This window comes from Dasypus novemcinctus, chromosome 9, assembly GCF_030445035.2.
Source record: "Dasypus novemcinctus isolate mDasNov1 chromosome 9, mDasNov1.1.hap2, whole genome shotgun sequence".
NCBI lineage: Eukaryota > Metazoa > Chordata > Mammalia > Cingulata > Dasypodidae > Dasypus > Dasypus novemcinctus.
Window position 1 is genome coordinate 68542185 of NC_080681.1, and position 25323 is coordinate 68567507.

The 25323-nt window shown below is 36.6% G+C and overlaps 1 protein-coding gene across 1 annotated transcript in view; it reads left to right on the plus strand.

Annotated features, from left to right (window-relative positions):
• The first annotated feature begins 391 nt into the window (after window positions 1-391).
• Window positions 392-25323, plus strand: part of TM2D1 (TM2 domain containing 1) — a 42768-nt gene continuing 17836 nt past the window's right edge. Inside the window, exons 1-5 of the mRNA XM_004477065.4 lie at window positions 392-591; window positions 2354-2427; window positions 8116-8224; window positions 13355-13446; window positions 24225-24298. Coding sequence (XP_004477122.2) covers window positions 431-591; window positions 2354-2427; window positions 8116-8224; window positions 13355-13446; window positions 24225-24298 — 510 coding nt within the window. The 5' untranslated portion in view covers window positions 392-430. The remainder of the gene's footprint in view (window positions 592-2353; window positions 2428-8115; window positions 8225-13354; window positions 13447-24224; window positions 24299-25323) is intronic.

The window sequence follows — 25323 nt, forward strand, 5'->3', positions numbered from 1 at the left end:
ATTCCTTCTACCCATAAACCCAAACGCTATCAGGACTAAAGAAGATGACGTTTTCTGCCCACCCCTGGCGCTTCCTGGAGGAGGAAAAAACCATAGCACGGTTAACTCCAGGGCGAGAAGTGGGTGAAGAGCCCTTTACCTTCTTCTTTTACCCAAAGACCATTCTCGCCCGTCCGCAACTCCCAGGGCTTCCTAGAAAAATTCTGCCGGGCGGGATGGTGGGACTGGGGAGGAGAGGAAAATGGGACTTAATTTTTTAAATAAACTATCAGATTACTCGCCGGCGGGGAGAGGGGAAAATCAGTGCACCACTGGGTGAAACCCACCTCACGCTGAAGCTCGGTCCCTTTAAGAGCCTTCCTCCCTCCGCCCTACTCCGAAGGGACCAGGAGCGGAACCGGAAGTCTCTGGGAACCTGCTACATTTCAGCATGGCAGCCGCCGGGCCCTTTGGGCCTGTGGCTCCGGAGGCTGTGGCTGCTCAGCTTTTGGGTATATTGTGGTTCGCGTCATTCACCATGGAACCTTGGGGGGCTGCCGCCACCTCCGGGGGCGAGGAGACGCTTAAGTGTGAGGACCTCAAAGTGGGACAATATCCTCTGAGGGAAAAACCCCACGGGGAGGGGAACTTTGGGTGAAGTAGAATTGGGGTCGCGGGTGAGTCAGGGCCCTCAGAATGGGTTGGGCTGTGCTGAAGGGAATGGTGACATGTGGCCTTTTGTGTCCAAGGAACTCCGGGAGATAGAAAGGTGGGGGTGGGAGGGGCGCAGGCCACTCAGTTGCACTGTATATAAAGGTCGGTGAGACACGGCCTCTCCCTCGGGAAAGTTTGCCGATTTTAGGGGAAACACACAGATAATTAATAACAGTATAGCCAATGTATGTTGCCGGTTTGTCAAGCACTTTACATGTGTTGCTTCATGTAATCCTCAAACTCTGAGATGCTATACTGCCAGAGGGCGAATTATTTGTTCTCTGTTTTCTCAAGAGTAAAAATGGGGATAATTATTGTGCCAACTTGAAGGGCCATTATAGTGTCTAAAAGTACTTAGAACCGTGCCTGGCACACAGGAGATAAGTATGTTAGCTGTTTGTTTACAGATAAGAAAACTGAAACTGAAGGGGTTAAGTGAAGCTGCCAGTTATTTCACAGCGCTGTAAAAAAAAAAAAAAAAAAAAAAAAGGGACGAACAAGATGCAATTGAATTTATATTCAAATTAAAAGTTACTTTTGTACAAAATTAGGTGCTGTTTTATATAAACTGTAGAACAAAAACTAATAGCCAGAGATTTAAGAAAGAATCTATGAAAGAAAATGTTATGAAAATTCAATCCTGTAGTATTTATATGTGAATTGGGAAGAGGCAGCCACTGATTTTCTCTATAGAATAGTTTTAGCTTGTTGAATACCATTATACTTGGAGTTTGAGAACCACCGACTTGCTAACTTGAGTACCTTTCTTGGCAAAAATATCTTTGTGATTCTAAGAAAGACATTGGGCAGTATGGAAAGTTTTATCTTTTGGAACCTGGACAGAAGTGGCTTAGTATATAGGACCATGAGGTGTTGACAAATGGAAAATTTCTGTTATATCTGGCATAAAGAGGTTTCCAGTAGCTCTTCAAAAACCTTAAACAGGTGTAATGTTCTCTTCTCCAGGAACATCTTGTGAATTTCAGTTTCAACAATAAAATATTTGTGAAACAAATATTCTCTCGACATTTTGAACATCTAGAGGATAATTATTATACTAGTTTTCAAAAGCTTAAAATCCTTTTGGTAGACAACATAGACATCTCTAAAAACCATCTTGCATGTGTCTGATGAAAATTGTTTTAGACTTGAAATTGGGAGAACTTTTACTGCCTGTTACCATTTGACTTTGGATAAGTCACTCAAACTTTGAACCTCAGTTTGTACCTCTGTGATGTGGGGATAATATTATCTGTCTCACAGGATTAGTTGCAGTTACATGAAATTATGTGCATGACAATAGTAGGTACCCAGTAAATTAGTTCAATCCAAATCTCTGCACACCGATTTTTTTTTTAACCTGAAACATTCTTGTGATAATGTGGATACAATTTTTATTTCCACTTTTCTTTGAGCTTTGTGCTTCTACCCTGTGTTCTCTAAGGAATGTGTCCTCTGCTAGAGCTATTAACATAAGTTAATGCTCAGGTATTATTTATTGACACTGAAAGTATATTTGTGTCTACACGTGTTGACTTGGTCAAACTAGCAACTTCTCTTTACATGGGAATATAAATATGAGCATATAATGTAAGAGTATTAAGACAAAAGGAAAATGTTTTGTTAGAAATATAGTTCATATTTCCTTAACTTGTATTACATATATTTGTAAAGGTCCAAATATAAGTGCTGCTACACAAGAACCTGTTAACTGTACAAACTACACAGCTCATGGTAAGACTTGCAGAAATGTATCTTTAAAAATAATTTTTAAAACATTAACTATTTCATAGATCAATTTACAATAATTAAAATAATTGTGGGTTTTTTTCTTAAGTTACATTATTATCCAGTTTGTTAAATGACTTGAATTTAGAGAACTGACTGAGCTTGTCAATATTTAATTTAAAAAATATTCTTACTCTCTTAATCATATAGAATGAGAAGTTTTGTATTTTCATTTTTTTAACCCTTGGAATCAGTTTTTATAGCTTTCTTGATGTCCTTTATTTACCAAGCTATGTTTTGCAAAGATACTTCTTTTGTTAGGTTTTTAATTACCCAAAAAGAACTTGAAATGAGACTCTTGGTCTAATGTGGTAAACTGAGAAACTATATTACCCATACTATATACTATAAAATATACAAAGGTACATTCTAAGTATGAAAAACAGTGCAGTAAGAATTTAAGTACACATCAGTATTTTCTTAGAGAATGTTTTAATAATGGATAACACTTTCAGATAATTTTGGGTAACTTCATTCTAAAATGTGTGTAATGCCAGATGAAAACTGATAAATTTCTCTCAGTTTGGTCTTTTCTTCTAAGGGTGTATATTTTTAGAAAAATGGGTATACATTGGGGCTACTTATCATTCTTATTTGCCATGGTACCTTGCTGTAAATAGTACTCTTGGTGGGAAAAAAAGTACCCATTAAATGTACTGTGATTCTTTTACAGATAGGATAGGAAATAAGCTGATACTGATATTTTCTTTATTGGAAAAGCTGTTCTTAAATAGATTCATACTGTAATGAGATTAAAGGAATTATGTTTGTTATAGAAAAAGCTTTGTTTTTCATAAGTATCTTATTCAAATAATATCTTGATTATGAGTTTATGTATATATATATATTTTAAAGGAGATGTCCTTTTATCTTATATCTTTACATTCTGGTATACTTTTGACCCAATTTCGTCATCTGCATTAAAATTTTATAATTTGACTTTTTGTACTATTCTGAAGTAGTGAAATTTTACCATTAAACAGTATTAGGTTATGCATATATATGATTTATTTAGTAAATAGTCTTAATATTTAAACATTTATTTAATTTTATATAAATTAAACTTAATTATTCACAAGAAACTCTCCTTTATCCTCTGATTTGCCATTTTTATACTTAATAGTGTGCTTTTGGAACACAGGAATAGAGTTGACAAACGTAAAGAAGAATCATCTCTCAAATATATTGATAGTTGTTTCAACTATTAATATATTAATAGTTAACTAAAACTGTCAAAATTTGGAAGTTGGAACAACTAATAATATCTAGTTGAGAAATAGAAAGATGTGGTTCCTTAGTTTTAAATATATTTACAAGGCATTTTACAACTCATCTATAAAAGTTCAGTTTTTAAAAATTTTGTACAGGAATCTGTCAACCCCCAAAATAATGCATTTCTATTTGGCAAGGTAGATTGAACAGTAACTCCAACTGGAATAATATTTATAGTGTTTTGTATTGCAACTATCTTCTTAAGACCTGATTTTAGATAGTCTGCAGGAAGATGTAACAAGGCTGTATGACAAGAAAGTGACAGCTTCACACTGAGCAAATGCAAGGTAATACTTTTAGAGAAAAATTTCCAAAATTTAGTGATAAAATTCTATTTTATGGCATAGATCTCCAGCTCAGGGCTTACTGGTTTGAGGGTTTAAAAAGGTTTAAATTTGCTTTTTTGAGCAAAACCCTATGCTTATCTATAGATATTCTTGCAGAACAATTCTTGGGGGAGGTGGGCTGGTAGTCATCAAGGCAAACATTTTAGCTCTCTTAACCAGACATCTCTGACTGGCTTACCTGCCTGATACCTAAATCATTAGTCTTCATAGTCTTCACACTGGGACACATCTACCCCTGGGGCTGAAACAGCTTCTAAGAGATAAACAGGTACGGGGAATGGATTCATGAATATCCAGATCCTCTGGGTTTGTTTTTATTGATATGTATTTTTTTTTCCGTGACAGTACTGGGACCAGGGATTGAACCTGGGACCTTGTATGTGGGAAGCCAGCACTCAGCCACTGAACCACATCAGGTCCCCTGAGTTGTTTGTTTTCATTTTTTGCTTCCCCCCGGCCCCCCCCCCCCCCCCCCCCCCCCCCCCGAGGCACCAGGAACCAAACCCGGAACTTGTGGCTCAACCACTTGAGCCACATCTGCTTCCTATTTGTTTGTTTTTTAAAGGAGGTGCTGGGGGTTGAAATTGGGCCCTCATGTCGGGGAAGCAACCACTCAAACCACTGAACTATACCTGCTCCCGCCTCTGCTCTTATATGTGCACTTTGCCTAAAATTGATCTTCCTCAGAACAACATAAAATATATGAATTTTAAAGTAGACCTTGTTCATCTATATTCTCAAGTGGATGATGGTAGCTATGAAATTGCTGTAGATTCCCTTGTATACATTTTAAAAAGTACCATAGCAATTTAATTTTTTAAAATTTCTCTCCCCTCCCTCTCCCCGCCAGTTGTCTGCTCTCTGTGTCCATTCGCTGTGTGTTCTTCTGTTTCCGCTTGTATTCTTGTCAGCGGCCCGGGAATCTGTCTCTTTTTGTTGCGTCTTCTTGCTGTGTCAGCTATCTGGGTGCGTGGCGCCACTCCTGGGCAGGCTGGACTTTCCTTTGCACTGGGCGGCTCTCCTTAGAGGGCGCACTCCCTGCACATGAGACTCCCCTATGTGAGGGACATCCCTGCGTGGCAAGGCACTCCTTGCGTGCATCAGCACTGCACATGGGCCAGCTCCACACGGGTCAAGGAGGTCCTGGGTTTGAACTGTGGACCTCCCATGTGGTAAGCGGATGCTTTATCCGTTGAGCCAAGTCCACTTCCTGCAATTTAATTTTAATGATATTATTTACAATATGCTGGAAATTACATTATTTGCAGCTATTTAAATCCATGATGAAAAATTTTAGATGTCAGCTTAAAGTACTTAAGTACTTTACTTTTAAACCATTCTTAGTTTTAAACCATTCTTCTAGGGGATGTATGGGCAAAAATGTTTGAAGAACATTGCTCTAGATCAGGTTTCCTCAATCTCAGCATATTGATTTTTTAAAAAATTTATTTTGTTTATTTCTCTCCCCTTCCCTCTGTTGTCTGCTCTCTCTGTCCATTCGCTGTATGTTCTTCTGCATCTGCTTGCATTATCCGGCCACACTAGAAAACTGTGTCTCTTTTTTGTTGCATCATCTTGCTGCGTCAGCTCTTTGTGTGCACGGTGCTACTCCTGGGTGGGCTGTGCTTTTTTCATGCAGGGTGGCTCTCCTTGCAGGGCACACTCCTTGCGCGCGACAGCCCTGCGCATGGGCCAGCTTACCACATGGGTCAGGAAGCCCTGGGTATCGAACTCTAGACCCTCCATATGGTAGACAGATGCTCTATCAGTTGAGCCACATCCACTTCCCAGCATATTGATGTTTTAGACTGGATAATTCTTTGCTATGGGGAGGCTGTTTGCATAGTAGGATACATTGTAAAATCATCCTTAGCCTCTTACTCTCTAGATGCCAGAAAGTGTCCCAAAGTGGTAACAACCAAAGATGTTTCTAAACATTGCCGAATGTCACCTGGGGAATAAAACTGCCCCTGATTAAGAACTAATGGTCTAGACCATATTGATCTTTCTGTCAGTAACATAGAATACAAGTATTTCAGGTTTTGCTTTTAGGCTCAATTTTGAGTTATCTGCTGTATAGCCCCATTCAAAGTATGACTTAATTGGTAGATTTTTTTCCCCTTTATTACATGGAAAATAAGAGGGGATTCTCATGTACTCCACACTTCTGCCTTGCACACTTTGCCCAATTAACAATATTTTTCATGATGGTAAATTTTTAAGAGGTACAATGTAAAGAACATGATAATTCATTCACAAAAGTCAATAAATTATATCCCTGAATCAAGTCAGGTAGCCAGCTCCTTTGTGGGCAGGCTACACTTCTTTTGCGCTTGGCGGCTCTCCTTAGGGGTGCACTCCTTGCGCATGGCACAGCACTCCTTGCCCGCATCAGCACTGCATGTGGGCTAGCTCATCACACGGGTTAGGAGGCCCTGGGTTTGAACCTTGGACCCCCCATGTGGTAGACGGACTCCCTATCAGTTGGGCCAAATCGGCTTCCCCTCTTATTGTTTCATAAAATTTCTTGCTGAAGATAATCTTTTGTTCCCTGTTCCTTGTATCACCAAGTTTTGCAGTAGGTTAGAGGTGAATCGGTATGCTTGCTTTCTGTTATATTACAATAGGTATATAAAGCTTTTTGCCATAACTACAGGATGCTGTGTGCTAAATTTATTGCTCAATACAGTGTTTTCCCTTAGCCTGGTTTCCTAGTAATTATTTCTTGACTCACTTTCCCTCTCCCCTTCACTTTATTACTTCTTTTTCTTGTTTAAACAGTTCTCAGTTGTATTGAATATGTGTTTTTTATTGTAAGCACCTCACTGTTCTGGAAGTTTAAATACATTCAGTAATTAAATTTATATGGTGATATAATTTGATCTATCAATAACCCCTAAAAGGATGCAGATAATATAGAATTTTCCCCCCAACATTATTTTCCCAGTGTACTACTTTGACCTTCCAATGATTTGTTGGAAATCTTAAGAAGGTAATTATAAACTAGGTGGAAAATACCATCTTTTCATAAAATTCTGTATTGTCTATGTGTTTATGTAGTATAGGAAGTTCTATTTACATTTTCTCAAAACAAATAAACAAACCTGGAATTTCTGATATTCAGCAAAGATAAATATTTGCTGAAACTAGCCTAAAACCTTCACAGCCTTTCAGTCTAAATTGGTGAGGGAGGAAAAGGCACTGACATTGATTGAATACCTACTATATACTGTGCCCTCTGTTAGGTGCTTTATGCCTTGTTTAATCCATACAATGGTCCTATGCTGTTTTTAACTACAAAGAATCCAGACTTCTGAAAGGGGCAATGCCCAGATAAGAAACTAGGCTATTCTCATTCTAAGTAGTTGCTTTTTATACTTTGGGACAGTCCCTGCCTTGCATATAGTAAGCTATATAAGTGTTCCTTCCTCTTATGTAATTGAGGGTAGAAGTATAGATCGAAATTGCTAAATACTGAAGTAATATACCCCATCAAATCCTAGAGGGATTCTAAAAATAGAAATACATTCAGAATAAATCAAATCTCAATTTATGGTAGCTGTTATTTCCAAGAGTTGATATAAGCTGAAAATATAAATATAGATGATGTTAAAATAGTTTAATAGATAAATTACCCAAGGAGTTTCTAATAAAAACTTAGGAGGTATTCTTCATCCTTGAGATGACGTAATGAGCAGTAATATGCAGTGCTTCTCTTGCCACCTTTGTCAGAGGCAGGAGATTGAATTAGATGGGCCATGCACCCAACCTAGTATAGCAATTCTACTATTTTATTGTTAAGAAACCAGGATATCATAATTTTACCTTTTATGTGAGTACATACATAATGTAACCTTTCCTTTTTAAATTAAAGCTTCATGTTAGATTTATATAGGGAGGTGATTTGTTAGAACATTTTATTTCCTCATGTGTTTTGCTAGTCTTGGAAAAAAACATAATTGTATACCTTTCCTGCAGAAAAAAAGAATGGTTTCTTGACATTTTCTGTCTTCAGTTCCATGTTTTCCAGCACCCAACATAACTTGTAAGGATTTCAGTGGCAATGAGACACATTTTACTGGAAATGAAGTTGGTTTTCTTAAGCCTATACCTTGCAGAAATGTGTAAGTACATTACTGAAGTTTAAGTTTTTGGATTATCTGCCTATGTTATACCTTGATTACATGTAGTGAAGAGATAAAGAATTAACTTACAGGGAAAATCCTGTACTAATATAACTTTCATCTTTTTGCTTGTATCAGAAAAACCTTTAAGTGTGCATTTAAAAAAAAATAAATGTGATTCACCAGCCATAAAGAACTGAGTTCATTATGTGGGATAAATAAAGACTATAAATGTTGCCTTATCTCTTGCCAATTCAGATTAATTCGTGTCATCACATGAGTTATAAGAAAATTCTGTTTTCAAGATTTTGGGGGTTTCTAAAGTACAAATAAAAGGATTGTATACCTATAGTATTAGAATTACACTAATTATTACTAATCATTTGAACATTAAGAATGTTTTGAAAACTTGGTTTCATTCTTTGTAATAGATAGGGATGATAAATGTCATGTTAAACAATTTGAAAATTATGTTTGGTGTAAGTGTGCCACCAAAGAGTGTTCATTTTATTCTTAAATTACTGCATTTTACTGAAGGCATGATTTAGTTTCATCCCATTCTTATTCATTGCTGTCACTGTATTTTTACCTTATAATATAAACTGCTTTTGCTTATAAACTGTACATTGTTGCATTTAACTTGATGGTGGTACTTTCTGGCCCCATTTATACTTATATCAAGAAATAACCATAGTTTGTCTATTTCTACAAGTTCTCTTAGAGTTCTTAGGGAAAAAATGAGTCTTTTCCCTTTTTGTCCTTATTTCATTGTGTTAATGAGGACTTTTAGGGTCTATTTTGCTGTATAATCCTAAGCCAATTGCTAAAGCTTCTTGAGTCTAAGATTTCTCATTAGTAAAGTAAAAACTGTTAAAAGAAATTATTTCCAAAGTGCTAGATATGGCTTAGTCAATTTAAAAATTATAGATTGTTATTTTGCCTTAAATATTCCAAACTACAAATAATGAATTAAGTGCTAGTTCAAGATATCATAGGTTATAATACAAAAACTATGAAAATCATCTGTTGAGAACAGCTAATCATTCAGGTTGGACATTACAAGTCTGTTTTATGTTTGTTGGATCATCACAGTGGTCTGTTACTTAATTTTCAAGTGAACTCGGATTTTTCTTTCAGTGTCTCAGGTTAGATTAGGGTCAGTGCAACTGAGTTGTATTAATCATGCTCATAAGACATTCATGTCAATTATGATAAGAAATATAACCATCAGGGAAACCAGATACTCCAAGTCTACTGGCACATTATTCCTCTCCTATAGTAAGATCTAGAATTCCAAAATAGAGTTTGCTTGATGAACATTGACTCAGAAGAACAAGGGGAGTCAGATTGATGGATAATTTTAATGGTTAGAGTTACAAAACAGATATTAACTGATATATCCTCTACCTTTATCAGGATACTAAAGGGCCAACTGTTTGGTTGGTATACTGGCTGGTCTTCTATAGACACTGCTAAATAAATATCCACTGACAAATTCTTATTCCCTCAGTGTCTCCTTTCAAGTTTCTATATTATCCTTCAACTCCTGTCAGCACATTCTTTCTTAAACTGTATATGATATTAAAACTTCATCTTTGGTATTGTAAGTATAGCCATTCTATAATATATGCTCCAGAAACTGAAGCCTGGTAACTACATCTGATTACCAAGCTACCCACTTATGTATGCTGGACATACATTTCAATCATAGTAGACTAACTGCTATAACAAATGTCTCCTGAATTGCAGTGGCTTAATAGAAAGTTATTTTTCAACCATATCATAGTCTATTTTAGGCTGGATTGAATGTCAGGATGAGATGAAGGAGAGTGAAGGTTGCTCATTATAGTCGTGGAGGGTCCTACTTCTTTCATACTGTGTCTTTGTGTCCTTCAGTTCATGGAGTCCTTTCCATTCAGCCAGCAGATGGGAAAGAAAAGGGGAACACTTTGGAGGAATGTCTTGTGGGCCAGACCCGGAAATGACATATATCACTTCTTTCCCCATTTCATTGGCCCAAAATCAGTTATAGACTAAGAAATGTAGTTTAGTTGTATGTCCAGAAGAAGAAGAGAAATTTTTTGGTGAACAACTACACAATTTCTGCCACAGTACCAATTTTCAGATTATTATTTTGGGTAGTTTTCTTATATAGATAATTGTTTTTCTAATTTCATTCCTCTTCCCAGCCAAACTTCTTGAAAGAATTTTTTCTATGATACCTATCATTAATTTTTTGTCTAGTGCAGTATGGCTTTTGACCACACTGAAATTCCCCAGTGATCTTTGTTGCAATATCAAATGGGTATTTACGGTACATATTGTAATTTTTCATAGCATTTGGCTCTTACCTTCTTAAAATACATTGTTTGCTGGGCTTCTATCATAAAATACTCTTCTGTTTCCTTTGATACCTATTCCTTTGCTTGTTCCTTATATCTTGATATCCTCTAGCATATAGCCTTGTTACTTTTCTGTTTCTCATTTACCTATTCCTTTGGCTTCTCTCGTCATCTTTATATATTTTAAGATCCAAAATTGAGTCTGTCACTTTTTCCTTAGAATCATTTTCCCCTTTCTCTTAATGAATGGCATCCTGTTTTACCCAGTTTCTTAAGTGAGAAACTGGAGTAATTTTTGACTTCTTCTTTTCCCTTATTTCCTATATTTAGTCACTTCTCTCCCACTGCTATTGTCCGTTAAGTTACAGCCTGAGTTTCTTTAAAGCCCCCTAATTTATTCCTCTGCTTCCATGTGTTGTCCCATTCCAGTGTAAAGGGGTGCCACTGCTCTTAGATAAAGTCTGACATACTTATAATATTAGACACATAACAGGATCCCTTGCTCATCTCTACCTCCCAGTTATAGCTTATTACTTATTTCTTACAGATTCCAATCTCTCGCTGATATATTTACCATCTCTCCCAAGTCCCCCCAAATGTCCTACTTGTGAGTACAATACAAAACAAAACAAAACAGTCAAAAGATTGTAAGCAAGGGACTGACATGATCAGGTTTGAGTTTAGAATAACAACTCGGGCTGCCTCTATTTCTTTGCTTCCTTTTGGAGCAAAACTCCTCCGAAGAATTGTCCAATCAATTCTTTTCCCTTTCCTATTTTTTCTTATATGCTTTCTATTCTATCTTTTTGTCCTCACCATACCATCATAATTGCTCTTGTCGAGATGTCCTCGACCAGATGAATGATAGTTGATGAATGTTAATTCATCAACCATTATTTATGATCCATCAGCCCCATTTGGTAGAGTTGATCACTCAGTCTTCCTTAATACACTATCTTCACTTGACTTCCAAGATACTGCATTCTTTTAGTTTTACTTCTCTCTCACTGTTAGCTGCTTCTCAATCTCCTTTTTGATTTCTTCTCTTCTCCATGGTCTCTTAATATTAGAGTATCTCAGGGCTTAGTCCACGGTCTCTACTCTAGTATATCTTACGTAGCAATCTTGTGACTTTATATTCTATTTAAATGCTTGTAATTCTCTATATCTCCAGCTCAGGCTTCCCTCTCTTACTTCACCCTTGTAAATCCATCTTTCTTTTTGACATGCCCACTTGGTCTGTTTAACATCTCAAACTCAACTTGTCCAAACTGAAATCCTAATCTTCCTTCCAAAATCTCTTTTATCCTAGCCTTCCTCAAGTCAGTTGATGCTGACTTTATCCTTCTAGATCCTATGCTAAAATCTTCAGTGTTATCCTTATGCTTTTCTTTTTTCATATCCTATATCTAATACATCAGGAAATCCATTTGACTGTACTTCAGAATATATCCAGAGTCTGGTCACTTCTGTTTCCTTTACTATTGTATTACTGTGGACCAAGCACTGTTATTTTCTCACCTCTGTTACTGCAATGGCCACCAAACTCCCTTGTCCCCTGTGGTGGTTTGCATTTGTTCAACATATATTTATTTTCTTATCCCACTCCCCCCACATTCTCCACCCACTCGCAATCCACTTCCTACCCCACGGCCCCTCAACTGGGCAGTACATACTTCCCTACTCCACTCACTTTGCATGACCATGTGATTTGATTTGACCTATGTAATGTTACCAGGAGTGGCACAAGCAGAGGCTTAAATGTGGGATTTAGTTTCCTCTTGTACTTTGGTGATAAGTTCTGAAAAGAACTTACCCCTAAGTAGCTGCTGTGCCTTCAGCCTGGACCCCAGAAGAACTTAGATGGAGCTGATTTGAACTGAATCTGCAGCCTATCAAGGCTCAGCCAAACCTTAGCCTGAAGCAGAATCTCCCCATTGAACCACAGCCAATTGGCAGCTCACAAGTATGAGAATAAATGTTGTTGTAAGCCACTGAGTCTTGAGGTGGTTTGTTATACATTACTGTGGTAATAGCTTTATAATATACCTAGTGTCTGTTTCCAGCACAGCAGAGTGATCCTTTTAAAATCTAAATTAGATCATGTCACATGTCTGCTTTACATCTTGCAATAGCTTCCCATTTTTCAGAGTAAAAGCCAATCTTTAGAGTAGTATACAAGGTCCTTCGTGATCTGCTCCCCGCCACCTTTACGTTGACTCCTTGTATTCTTCCCTTCTCTTATTCCACTTCTACTACACTAGCCTCCTTAATAATCCTCAAAACATGTTGGGCATGCTGCCTTTGCACCAGCTGTTTCTTTTGCTTGGGACAGTCTTCTCTTGGAGGCATGACATGGCTAACTCTCCTCCTTTAGGCCTTTGCTCAAATATCACCTCAGTGAGACAACTCTTATCACCCCATATAAAATTTTAAATTGCAATCTATTTCCTATTTTTATCCCAAGCATTCTGTATTCCCTGCACACCCTGCTCCACTTCTTTTTTTTTCCATAGCATTTGTAACTTTCTAACATATTGTACTTTTTAAATATGTCTGTTTCTCGTTGCCAGTAGATTGTAAGTGCCACAGGGTAAGGATACTTACCTCTTTTGTTCATGAGTATATCCCGATAGCACAATGTCTGGCACCTAGTAGGCCTACCAAAAAAAAACATTAATTGAATGAATGAATAAACAAATAAATAATAATTAACAATTTTGTTTTCTAAAATGTCCACATGTTGGGAATGCATGATTTTTGACACTGAGGTTTTAATTTTGTGTAGAAATGGTTATTCATACAAAGTGGCAGTTGCACTGTCTCTTTTTCTTGGATGGTTGGGAGCAGATCGATTTTACCTTGGATACCCTGCCTTGGGTGAGTATGGTTTATATTAAAAAAAAATCCCTATGAAACTTGTAGTTAAATGTATAATATATATTCTTATAGATTAAATCACTGCATGTTATTACTATTTACAAGATTCATGTAACTGGAATTGAATGATTGACATTCTTCTATGAGCATAGAGCTAATGGTTAGCTCTACAATTCAGCTTTCATAAGAAATAATGACTTTTTCCTGTGTTTTCAATTTTAGGAAAACATGCACTCCAAATAGTGTCTTCTTAAGACAGTATACTTAAGCTGACACTTAGTGCTTGGTGAGGAACAGACACTCAATAAATGTTTTATGAATACGTATCCTACTCATTAATTTTTTTCCTTTCTACCTGAACCACTATCGCTATTAAGCCTTGGAAATAGAAACCATTTATTTCAGGACAGGCTGGGTTTAGAACTATGGCTACCAGCATGAAGCTGGTGTGGGAGCCTTACTTTTATCACCCTTAGCATCACTCCCTATACCTTCTTCCTAGCTGTAATCTTCACATAACTACAGTTATTAGCAATTGTAAAAACTATTCACATTTGGCTGTGGCTTTTGTTTAAAGAATACTTTCTCATGCCTGCCTTATTTAAGTTCTCTCAGTTTATCTTCTTCTTTAAAAGGTAGGAAAATTGTCACCAGTTAGGTTAGGTAATTTACTGACTTTAGAGACCTTGTTTTATTCTGTGACATGTATGTTATTATCATCCTTGTTTTATAGATAGATAAATAGTCATGAGATTAAGAAATTTACCCAAGGACATTCAGCTAGTGACTTGAATTTGAACCCACATTTTCTGCTCCAGAGATCATGCTTTATTTACTGTAGTGCACTGCCTCAGCATTAGCCCTCAGTGAGCAAATTTGAAGCTTCTGGATGCTTTTACTTTCCAGCTAGCAAAGTTAACTTTATTCCTTCAATGTTGCTACCTACCAGGAATAAAAAAGGAATTTTCCCTATGGATTGGTGGGACAAATGCTTCTGAAAGCCTGAACTGAAACTCAATATTATAACGTCATAAAAGTCAGTTTTAAATATAATATACAGTAATTTATTCAGTCAACAAACATTTATTCTTTGTTTACTGTGTGCTAAGCAAGTGCAGGTAAGTGCTATTGTGCATATTTGTTAAAAAGAAAATAAATACAAAGTAAAATAATTATGTTGGTAGCCCAGTTTATGAACGCTATATAACAGAACCATAGCAAAAGGCCGTGAAAGCAGAGAAAAGGAACTGATTCAGTTTGCTTCAGGGTGTGAGAGAGGACTTCACACATAAGGTAACATTTAAGCTAGATTTTTTATTTCTTACAGTTTTTAAAATTAATTTTAATACATCACAATGTTACATGAAAAAACTTAAGAGGTATTGTATAACCCACTCCCCACCCCCTGACCACCATCATTTTTGTAAATTGTGTTTTTTTGAAGATACATACATCAGAAAAAATGTTACATTAAAAAACCTAAGAGATTCCCATATACCCCCCCACACCTCCCTACGACACTCCCCCCACACCAACAACCTCCCCCATCATTGTGGCACACTCATTGCACTCGGTGAACACATTTGGGAGCACTGCTACACCACATAGATAATAATAGTTTACCCTGTAGGTCACTCTCTCCCCCAGTACATTCATTGGGTTATGACAGGATATATAAAGTCCAGCATCTGACCCTGCAGTATCATTTAGGACAACTCCAAGTCCCAAAAATGTCCCCAAATCACATCTCTTCTTCCCTCTCCCTACCCTCAGCAACTACTGTGGCCACTTCTCCACCTCAGTGCTACAATTTCTTCTATTACTAGTCACAATAGTTTTATAGTAGAATATCAGTAACTCCACTCTAATCCATATTTTATTCCTCCATTCTGTGGACCCTGGGATGGTGATGTCCACTCTACCTCTAGATCAAGAGGGGGCTTAGTTTCCACATGGATGATGGATGCAATTCTTCTGCTTGTATTGTAGGCACTCTTGATTCCCTGGAGTGGTGGTTGACCATCTTCACCTCCCTGTTAGCTGACCTGGGTAAGTCCAGTGAACCAAAGAGTAGGAGTTGCAACTCTGCTGAGGCTCAGGGCCCAGCTGGCACATGGGCAGTCCAGAGATTCAAGTCCCCTGAGTATACACCATCCCTAGCACCAACCACAGGTTCAGTAAAAGTGACAGAAGAGGCATGTGTAGAAAGGTCACATCTGAGTCCAACTCCATCACGCTCAGGAACACAAATTCCAAAGTAGGGCCCTCTGACATGGCACAGAACTCCAAATCCATCTCCCATGACCATATACCCTGTGGGTCTCCATAGCTTTCAGGAGACCCAATACCTAGGGCTGTATCTACTTTGTCTTTTTCTGGGGTTCTGCTGAGGCGTGCATAAGCGCGACCCCTCTGATGAGCTCCCAACCCTTTTTTTTTGAAGACTCTTAACCATATAAACTCATTTCTCGTTGCCATTTTCCCTTACATTCAACGTCAAAAAGAAGTTTTTAACACATGATCCTACATATAGGCTGAGATACTCTGTTGGTCTGAGCTGACCCTTTTATTCAAGGTCTCTTTATAGTTGTATCACCAGCTAGTGATTGGTAGTAATCTCTGGGTGCCAGGGAGGCTCATTCCCAGGAGTCATGTCCCTCACTGGGGGGAATGTAATGCATTTACATGCTGAGTTTGGCTTAGAGAGTGGCCATGTTTGAGCAACATGGAGGCTCTTAGGAGGTAACTCTTTGGAATTTGTGTTCCTGAGTGTGATGGAGCTGGACTCAGATGTGACCTTTCTATACATGCTTCTTCTGTCACTTTTACTGAGTCTGTGGTTGGCGCTAGGGCTGGTGTATACTCAGGGGACTTGAATCTCTGGACTGCCCATGTGCCAGCTGGGCCCTGAGCCTCAGCAGAATTGCAATTCCTACCCTCTGGTTCATTGGACTTACCCAGGTCACCTAACAGGGAGGTGAAGATGGTCAACCACCACACCAGGCAATTGAGTGCCTACAACTGCAAGCAGAAGAATTTCATCCATCATTCATGTGGAAACTAAGCCCCCTCTTGATCTAGAGGTGGAGTGGACATCACTATCCCAGGGTCCACAGAAGGGAGGAATAAAATATTACTAGTCACTGTGACTAGTAATAGAAGAAATTGTAGCACTGAGGTGGAGAAAGTGGCCACAGTAGTTGCTGAAAGTAGGGAGAGGGAAGAAGAGATGTGATTTGGGGACATTTTTGGGACTTGGAGTTGTCCTAAATGATATTGCAGGGTCAGATGCTGGACTTTATATATCCTGTCATAACCCAATGAATGTACTGGGGGAGAGAGTGACCTACAGGGTAAACTATTATTATCTATGTGGTGCAGCAGTGCTCCCAAATGTGTTCACCAAGTGCAATGAGTGTGCCACAATGATGGGGGAGGTTGTTGGTGTGGGGGGAGTGTCGTGGGGAGGTGTCGGGGGAGGGGTATATGGGAATCTCTTAGGTTTTTTAATGTAACGTTTTTTCTGATGTATGTATCTTCAAAAAAATAAAATTTACAAAAATGATGGGGGTCGGGGTAGGGAGTGGGTTATACGGGAACCTCTTATGTTTTTTATTTTAGTGTTCTTTGTGATCTGTTAACTTTAAACAAAAAACAAAAAAACAAAAAAAACTGAGTCCCAGCCCTCTTTGGTGGGCTGATAAAACAGACTCACACATGGAAGTAGACACAGAAGTAGATACACTGAAAAAGACATGGCAGAGGAGAGAACTCAGTTTTGATGCTGGAGCCCTGGGAAAAGAGATGAGCCTGGTAGTTTACAGCTGAACTTGTAAAAAGAATAGAGCAGCTGAGCCCAGAAAGGAACGAGCCTCAGGGAGAGAGACTAGTCTTATGCCAGCCTACAGCTGAGATCAAAAGAAGCTGGGACCACCGAGCCTTAAAGAGGAAAAAGGAAGGCTGAACCCTCACAGACTTTGCCCGCCATCTTGCTTCAAAACATGGCAGCAGTTTGGTGAGGAAGTAACTTTTACTTGAACTCTTTAGGGCCTTGTAACTGTAAGCTTTCACCCCAAATAAATATTCTTCGTAAAAGCCGAAAGATTTCTGGTACTTTGCATCAGCACCCCTTTGGCTGACTAATACATAGTCATATTTATATTTCCAGAAGATAATATTGGAGAAATTGTGGAAAATGGCTTAGAATGGAAAAAGACTGGTGGCAGAATAAGCTGAAAGGAATTTGATGCAATACTCCTGACCTAAATGATGGTATAGCTACATTTTCATGCCATTCATTATATTAATCATGTCTTTCCATAACTCAGCTGAAAACCATAGTATGTACAGAAAGTCTCCGAGCTGTTGAAATAAAAATTATTTAGTCTAACTCTCTTTTTAGATGATGAATAGATGGATAAATAAGTTAGGTTCATAATGAGAAAAGTAATACTGTATGGTGATGATTAGAATACATCCCAAGCCTTCTAACTTATACTTGCATTTTTGTGTATGTTCTCTTTAAGAGGACAGGACCATATATACACACACACACACACACACACATATGAAATATATATGTATATATATACACACACACGAAAGATTCTTAATTTGTTTGTTTTGAAGTATCAGGTCTGGCAATTGAAACTGAGACCTCATACATGGGAAGCAGGCACACAACCACTTGAGCTATATCCGTTCCCAGATTTGTAATTTTTAACAAAATTTTAAAAGGTTGAGTGGAAGAGGGATAAGTGCTATTCTTTGGAATATTTTATTCTGTGATGATTTTGAATAGTGAAATTTTGTAAAATACTGGCTTAATGAATGACTTTCTATTTTCTTTACCTGTGATGTGTGTGACATGGGCTGCCATGTTATATAGTGTAAGTTAATGTTTTTGAGTTATTGTAGCATATGATAACATGTTGGTATAAATATTATACACATTCTTTCCTTCAAAATAAAACTAGGTAATAAAACTGTGTATATACACAGTGACTTTGGTTAGTGAATGCTTGTTTCCTGTCAGGAATCACCTTGATAAGGCCACTGCTACTTGTAATCTTTTACCTCCTTAAGTCAAAGAGAACCTTTCAGTATGAGGCTGAAATTCTGCACATTTACACATATAATTTTTTAAAATTTGATTTTATACTTCAGTGTAAAGGCTTTTTTGTTTTTTAACTTTAAATAACCCACTTTATTCTCACTATTGCTTTGAGATGTTTGTTAATGGAACAAATATTTTCACTGGCTTAGGCTTAACTTTCTCAAGGTTGTTTATTCCATTATCTCTTATCTAACTGCTTTGCAACTTCCATATTTTTGTGGCTATTTTCTTATTCTGTTGGGTTTGTGACTTTTTGAAAACCCCTTTACTCTTTTAATTTGGGATCTTGGAATCGGGAGCTAAATGGGCTTGTCAAACTCATTACCTGTAATGGAAGATTTTCTTAATCTTTTAGCATGCAAATATTTTTTTAATCTGTACTGATGTGCATTTAAACTGTCTCACTATTAAGGATTTTGCTATGTTTATTGGTAATTTAACATGCAAAAATTACAGTGTTTAAGGAATTTTGGTGTTTTAAAGTTACTGCCTTTATTTTTTAAAAATTCTTAGTAACTGGTATGAAAGTAATGGCTAGCATGTTTGTAATGTTTTTTAATCTTTCTTCATGGTTATAATCCTTTTATAATGTTTTTTAATCTTTCTTCATGGTTATAATCCTTTTATAATGTTTTTTAATCTTTCTTTATGGTTATGAAGAACAGTGATAAGATTCGTATCTAGCTTTCTTTTCTTCTTCTGTTTCTTCTTTTCAGGAGGTACCAGGGATTGAACCTGGGACCTTGTACATGGAAAGCAGGCACTCGACCACTGAGTTACACCTGCTTCCCTATATATAAAAAATATATATATATATATCTTTTTTTATTTACTTCTTTAATACTGTTTGTGGTTATTGGAATTTTAAAAATAAGAACAGAGTAAATCATGCGAGTGTGAAACTTAGTATGTTTAAGGAATTTAGTGTGATGCTTCATTATACAAATTTTCCTTCAGGATTAAACAAGGGAAATGTGGAAGGAGTTGAATAAAATTTGATAAGATCTAAAAATTTCTTTTAGGAAAACTTTTCTTTTTAGATATTTCAAATTCCTTTTTAGCCCATAACTACTAGACTCTCTATATAGCTTTATTTCCTATAAATTCATGTGTTTTTTAATATACCAGTGCTGCTGTAGCTGGAAGCCTTTTCTAATATAAACCTTTTTTTTTTCCTAATAATATTTTGTCTTTTTGTTTTGACTCTGTTAGCATATGTGATTTTTTACAAGCAATAAATACCATATTTTGTGTTGCCCATGTGTAACATTAAAAATTCTGAATTAAAAAAAATAATAGCTTTTTTGGAGACAGTTAAGAGGATAGACCCTTTTTTTAATAGAGGTTTTTGTTTTAGGGTTATTTTGTTTTTATGAGAAGAATGACATTATTTTAGTTTCTCTCTCTCTCTCTCTGTCTCTAAATTCATTCCATTTATACAGGACTCCAGTAAAAGGATTAACTCCTATCCTGAATGAGGTGGGTCACCTTAACTAAAGCAGCCTCATCAAAACATTTTCCTTATGATGGGTTTATACCCACAGTAATGGATTAGATTTAAGAACATGTTTTTCTGGGATGCATACAGTTTCATACCATCACAGACTTCTTGTGTGCTTTTTAAGCTCTAATCTTAAAAATCTTTGATTATATTATTCCTTTTTGTTTGTTTGTTTGACATTACTAGTATGAACTGGTTTATAATATCCACAGATCATAAGATAAATAATAAAGGGATTTACAGGTTTAACTTTTCAAAGATTTGAAGGTTCTTCATAGCTGTAGGTAGATACAAAAGGAATTGTGATAACTACTTATACATCACTGTAGAATGCTTGTAGTTTGGCAAACAGCAACCTCAATGTGAGATAATCTGCATTCTTTAAAGCAGTTATGCAGACAGAAGAGTCTTTGCAAAACCCAACAAGTAATGAATCAAAAAATAACAAAAGTTAATCTCTGTTCTTTTAATTTTATACCTAAATAAATCCTTTTATGAATTTGTTTTTAAAATGTAACATTTAAATTACTAAAGTATAAAATAAAATGCACCATAATACATAAGCTTTATTACTGTAACCATCTGGCAGCATAATCTTTTTGAAAGAATATATCTACAAAAATAATAGTTTGGGATAAAAATGGATTCTTCTTGATTAGAAACACTGTTTTGCTGGAACTTTTTAACATTTAAAACAAATCTAAAGCTGATATTCTTTTCCACAATAAGAGGTTAGTAAATGGGGTCTGTACAAATAGAGCTAAAACATTTTTTTGAGGGGGAGTGGTACCAGGGGCTAGGGACTGAACCCAGAACCTCATGTGTGGGAAGCTGGCACCACATTGGCTTCCCTGAGTTGGTTTTTCTTTTGGCTTGTTGTTTTTCCAGGAGACACCAGGAACCGAACCGAGACTTCCTATGTGGGAGGTGGGCACTTGTCCGCTTGAGCCACATCTGCTCCAACCTAACACTTTTTAATTTGAAACAGAAAAAAAACAAAAGAGAGATTAGTTTACTTCTGGTAGTTCAAAAATTTCATCATCTTTTAAAAAACTAGTATTGATACTCACTATAGTGAAAGCTATAAGATTAATGCTTAGTATTGGTTTTAATGAATCCTGTATAGCATTTTTACGAACTGTATTTTTCAAGTTGACAAGTATTTGTTTACAAATAAGGTAATTTATTACTAATAAAGTATTTTCATTAATGATATTGACTGCTTGCTTTAGACTAGTATTATACTAAGCATGAGAATGACACAGCCCTGACTTCAAGTTGAGCTTGAAAGATGGGGGAAGACATACAAATAAATATATAGTAAATCATACCATGAGATGCATGTTGTGCTGAGAGTTAAGGTCAGGGTCCTGGAGGAGCATCTGGGAATGGCTTTGAATTTTTCCTGGGGGCTTAGAGAAGACTTTCCAAAAGAGGGAACATCTGATCTAAGTTTTAAAAGATGATTAGGGGTTAGGTAGATGATAGGGAAGAGTGGGGGGCATATGATTCAGGATCAAGAATAGTATAGCATATAAAAATGCAGAGATAGATGAGAGAAATATGAGTGTATAACACATTGGAAGAGAATATCAGATAGTTTGGCTGTAACATAGGGTAAAGGAAGTAGCAAGAGATGAGACTAGATTATGTGATACTATGCTAAGAAATTTGGATTTGTGCTGTCTAAAATTCTCAATTATAATAATGATTGTAGTAGTAGTAGAACTAGTAGTAGTAGTAGCAAAAGTTGCACCAGGATATGAAGAAATTGGAATTCTTATGCATTATTGATGCAAATGTAGAATGGTACAGCTGCTGTAGAAAACAGTTTGGCATTTCCTCAAAAAGTTAAACAGAATTACCATATGAGCAACAATTCCACTCCTGGGTTTGTATCCAAAAGAATAGAAAGCAGGGATTCAAACAGATATTTCTACACAGTGTTCATGACAGCATTATTCAAAAAGTAGCTAAGAGGTAGAAACAACTCAAGTGTCTATCAACAGATGAATGAATAAACAGAATGTTGCTACAAAACATCTTGGAAGAGGACACAATATAGGCAAAGACCATGACATGGTTACTTTTCTTAATAGACTAGCAGTTAATTAAAGACATAACTTTTCTGAACCATTCTTCATACTTTTTTTTTTTCTTTTCTTTTTTATGGAGATACTGGGGATTGAACCTGGGACCTCATACATGAGGGGCAGGTGCTCAACCACTGAGCTATATCCATCTGCACCCCATACTCTCTCTATAAACAAACTGAAAGAAGGGATACTCTGTGATACTTCCAATTTTACACTAAATACTGTGTGAAGAGGGATAAAGAGAGATACACATCAGACATAAAATACACTGAGTGGATAAAATTTCAGCAGACATATTTCCTTGGGCAACTGATAAAATTAATGAAAAAATAATTGAGTTATATAAAATAATGGATAAAATAATCAGGGCCTTTAGGAAACAGAAAAACTGAGAAAATTCATCAATTTGTTCCAACTAATTTTGAGCATCTACTTTATTTCAGGCACCATTCTAGGCACTAAGTACTCAGCAGTAAACAAAACAGATAAATTTCATGCCCTCCTGGAACTTCCATGGGATAGATAATGAAGAAATATAAAATGTTAGGTAGGCAATAACTGTTTTGAAGAAAACTAAGAGCAAAATTTTGTAACATGTCTACATTTTAATATTGTTATTAAATTTTTTCCAACGTGTGTTATCCCAGTACTTAAAACATTATTTTGCTCAATGTCTTAACACTAAGAAGAGGGAAAAAAATCATTTAAATTATCTACATATTTCAGTCATATTTGTGTATTTCCAGATTGTATGCAGGAGGTGATCTCATCCACTCTTGTGATTTCAGCTGGCATCTGTGTATAGTTGATACTTGGAAGCTACCCTTTCACGAATTGTCTTGTTTCATACCATTTCAGTATCTCAGATGGATGTCTTGAAAGCAACTCAAATTTAAATATAGAAGAGAAATTACTCATCTTCCCTGTCCCCCTCCCAATCTGCCTTTTCTGATTTCATCATCTCGTTTTTGGGTTTATTATATATATATATATTTTTAAGATTTATTTTATTTATTTCTCTCCCCTTTCCCCCTCTGCCGCGTTGTCTGCTCATTGTGTCCATTCGCTATGTGTTCTTCTGTGTCTGTTTGCACCCTCTGCGGCACTGGAAACTGCATCTCTTCTTTGTTGTGTCATCTTGCTGTGTCAGCTTTCCGTGTGTACGGCGCCACTCCTGGGTGGGCTGCGCAGTTTTCATGTGGGGTGGCTCTCCTTGCAGGACGTACTCCTTTCGCACAGCACTTCTTGTGCCCAGCAGCTCTGCGCAGTGAGCCAGCTCACCACATGGGTCAGGAGGCCCTGGGGATCGAACCCTGGACCCTCCCGTATGGTTGATGGATGCTCTATCATTTGAGCCATGTCTGCTTCCATGGGTTATATTTTAGATGTCCTAGATTCTGTGTTCTGTTATCATATGCTTACTTTAACTCTTGGGTTGGGACCAAGAAAAGAGGCATATATAGTGCCCAGTACAGAAGAGTTGATTTTTATTAAAGAGCTAATAAACATGAGATGCTTCAGGGAAAAATAAGTATAGGATGAATTCAAGGTTAATTGGGTTACTAATAAAAGTTTGCAGTTTTACTACAAGATCAGTGTTTTTCCCTGGTGATTCTCCTGTGGGCATGACAATATTTATATGAACTCTCTGCTGTAAATGTATATTAAAATTTGGGTTACTTAATGTATTAAGTAAGTCTACATAAGTTATGTATTAAGTCTACATAAATAATGATTTTAGGATAAAAGAGGTTCTATAATTCTGGTGTACTGAGATATTAAAGATTTATTTCCTTAGGCTTTTTCTCTTAAATTTTATAAGATTATATTTATTTCTCTCAGTTACTAATACTTATTAAGTAAATTTTTCATGGATTTTCTATATAGAAATTCCTTTAAACTTTGCTCATATTTTCATGTGAAATTGATTTTTTATGAAGTGTTAAATTTTATGTTCTTGATATAAAGAATTTGTAGTGTATATAATGGTTTATTGGGAAATGGAAAGGTTTGTTAATATTTTTAAGACTTTTCAGGTTGTAAATGACTTTACTTTCTTTTCTAGGTCTGTTAAAATTTTGCACTGTAGGGTTTTGTGGAATTGGGAGCCTAATTGATTTCATTCTTATTTCAATGCAGGTAAGTTAGTTTCAGTCTCAAAGATGAGCTAATATTACACTGACATTTGAGTTCTGTGATATTCTCCTGGTATATTTTAAATTTAAAATATATTAGGAAGTAGATAGAAATTCTTGTTTCAGAGTTTTCTTTAGATATTGAATCTAACTGATCACAACCATGCTTCCAAGTAGCATTTCTCAAACTGTGCTCTACCAATTAGTTCCAAAAGACTTAAGAAATGCATAAGAAAGAATTCCAATAACTTCTCAGAATCAGAATCTTCATTATATGTACTATGAATCTCTAAGAGAGGTTGTGATTATATTATTTCTCAAACTTACTGTTTCTTTTCCAAATAATCACAGCCTGCTTGTCATAATTATAATAAGATACTGATGGGTGGAGGCAGAAACAAGGTTTTCTTTTGCACTGGACAGGCGCTCTATCTGAGTATTCTCTTACTTGCAAGTTACAGGAAGTGAAATTCCACTATCTTAAGCCAAAAGAAAAAAGGAACATATGGGCTCTCTGTAGAAAATGTAGGCATGGGGCTGGCCTCTAGCAAACCCGATCCATGTAATCAAATGATGTGTTCAGGACTCTCTTCATAGTCATCTCTGCTTCTCTGTGCTAGCCTCATTCTCTCCAATGAGTTTGGGGGCAGGCTCTGGGAAATGCTGTCCTAAGCATTTAAAAGTGTCAGCAGCTGTTTTCTAGTAGATTATCCTGAACAGGCTGCGGTTAACTCATGGGGAGTCTTAAATTAGAGAAAGAGATGAATTTCTCACGTTTAGCTGCAAAACAGTATTTCAGTAAGCATTTATGGAACACCTAATGTCTTCAGCAAGTTTGTTACTATGCATTTAGATCATCATCAGTTTTGCTTTGCTTTCTCCTGGTATTTCCACTCTTCAGTTCTATCTACTTGGTGTTATGGGTATGCTTTAAAATGTAGAAGAAAAAACATGCAGGGTACCATACTGAGAGGAGGAGGCAGCATATGGGCCAATATGGTACCAGAATTAAAATAGGAAAATATTTGG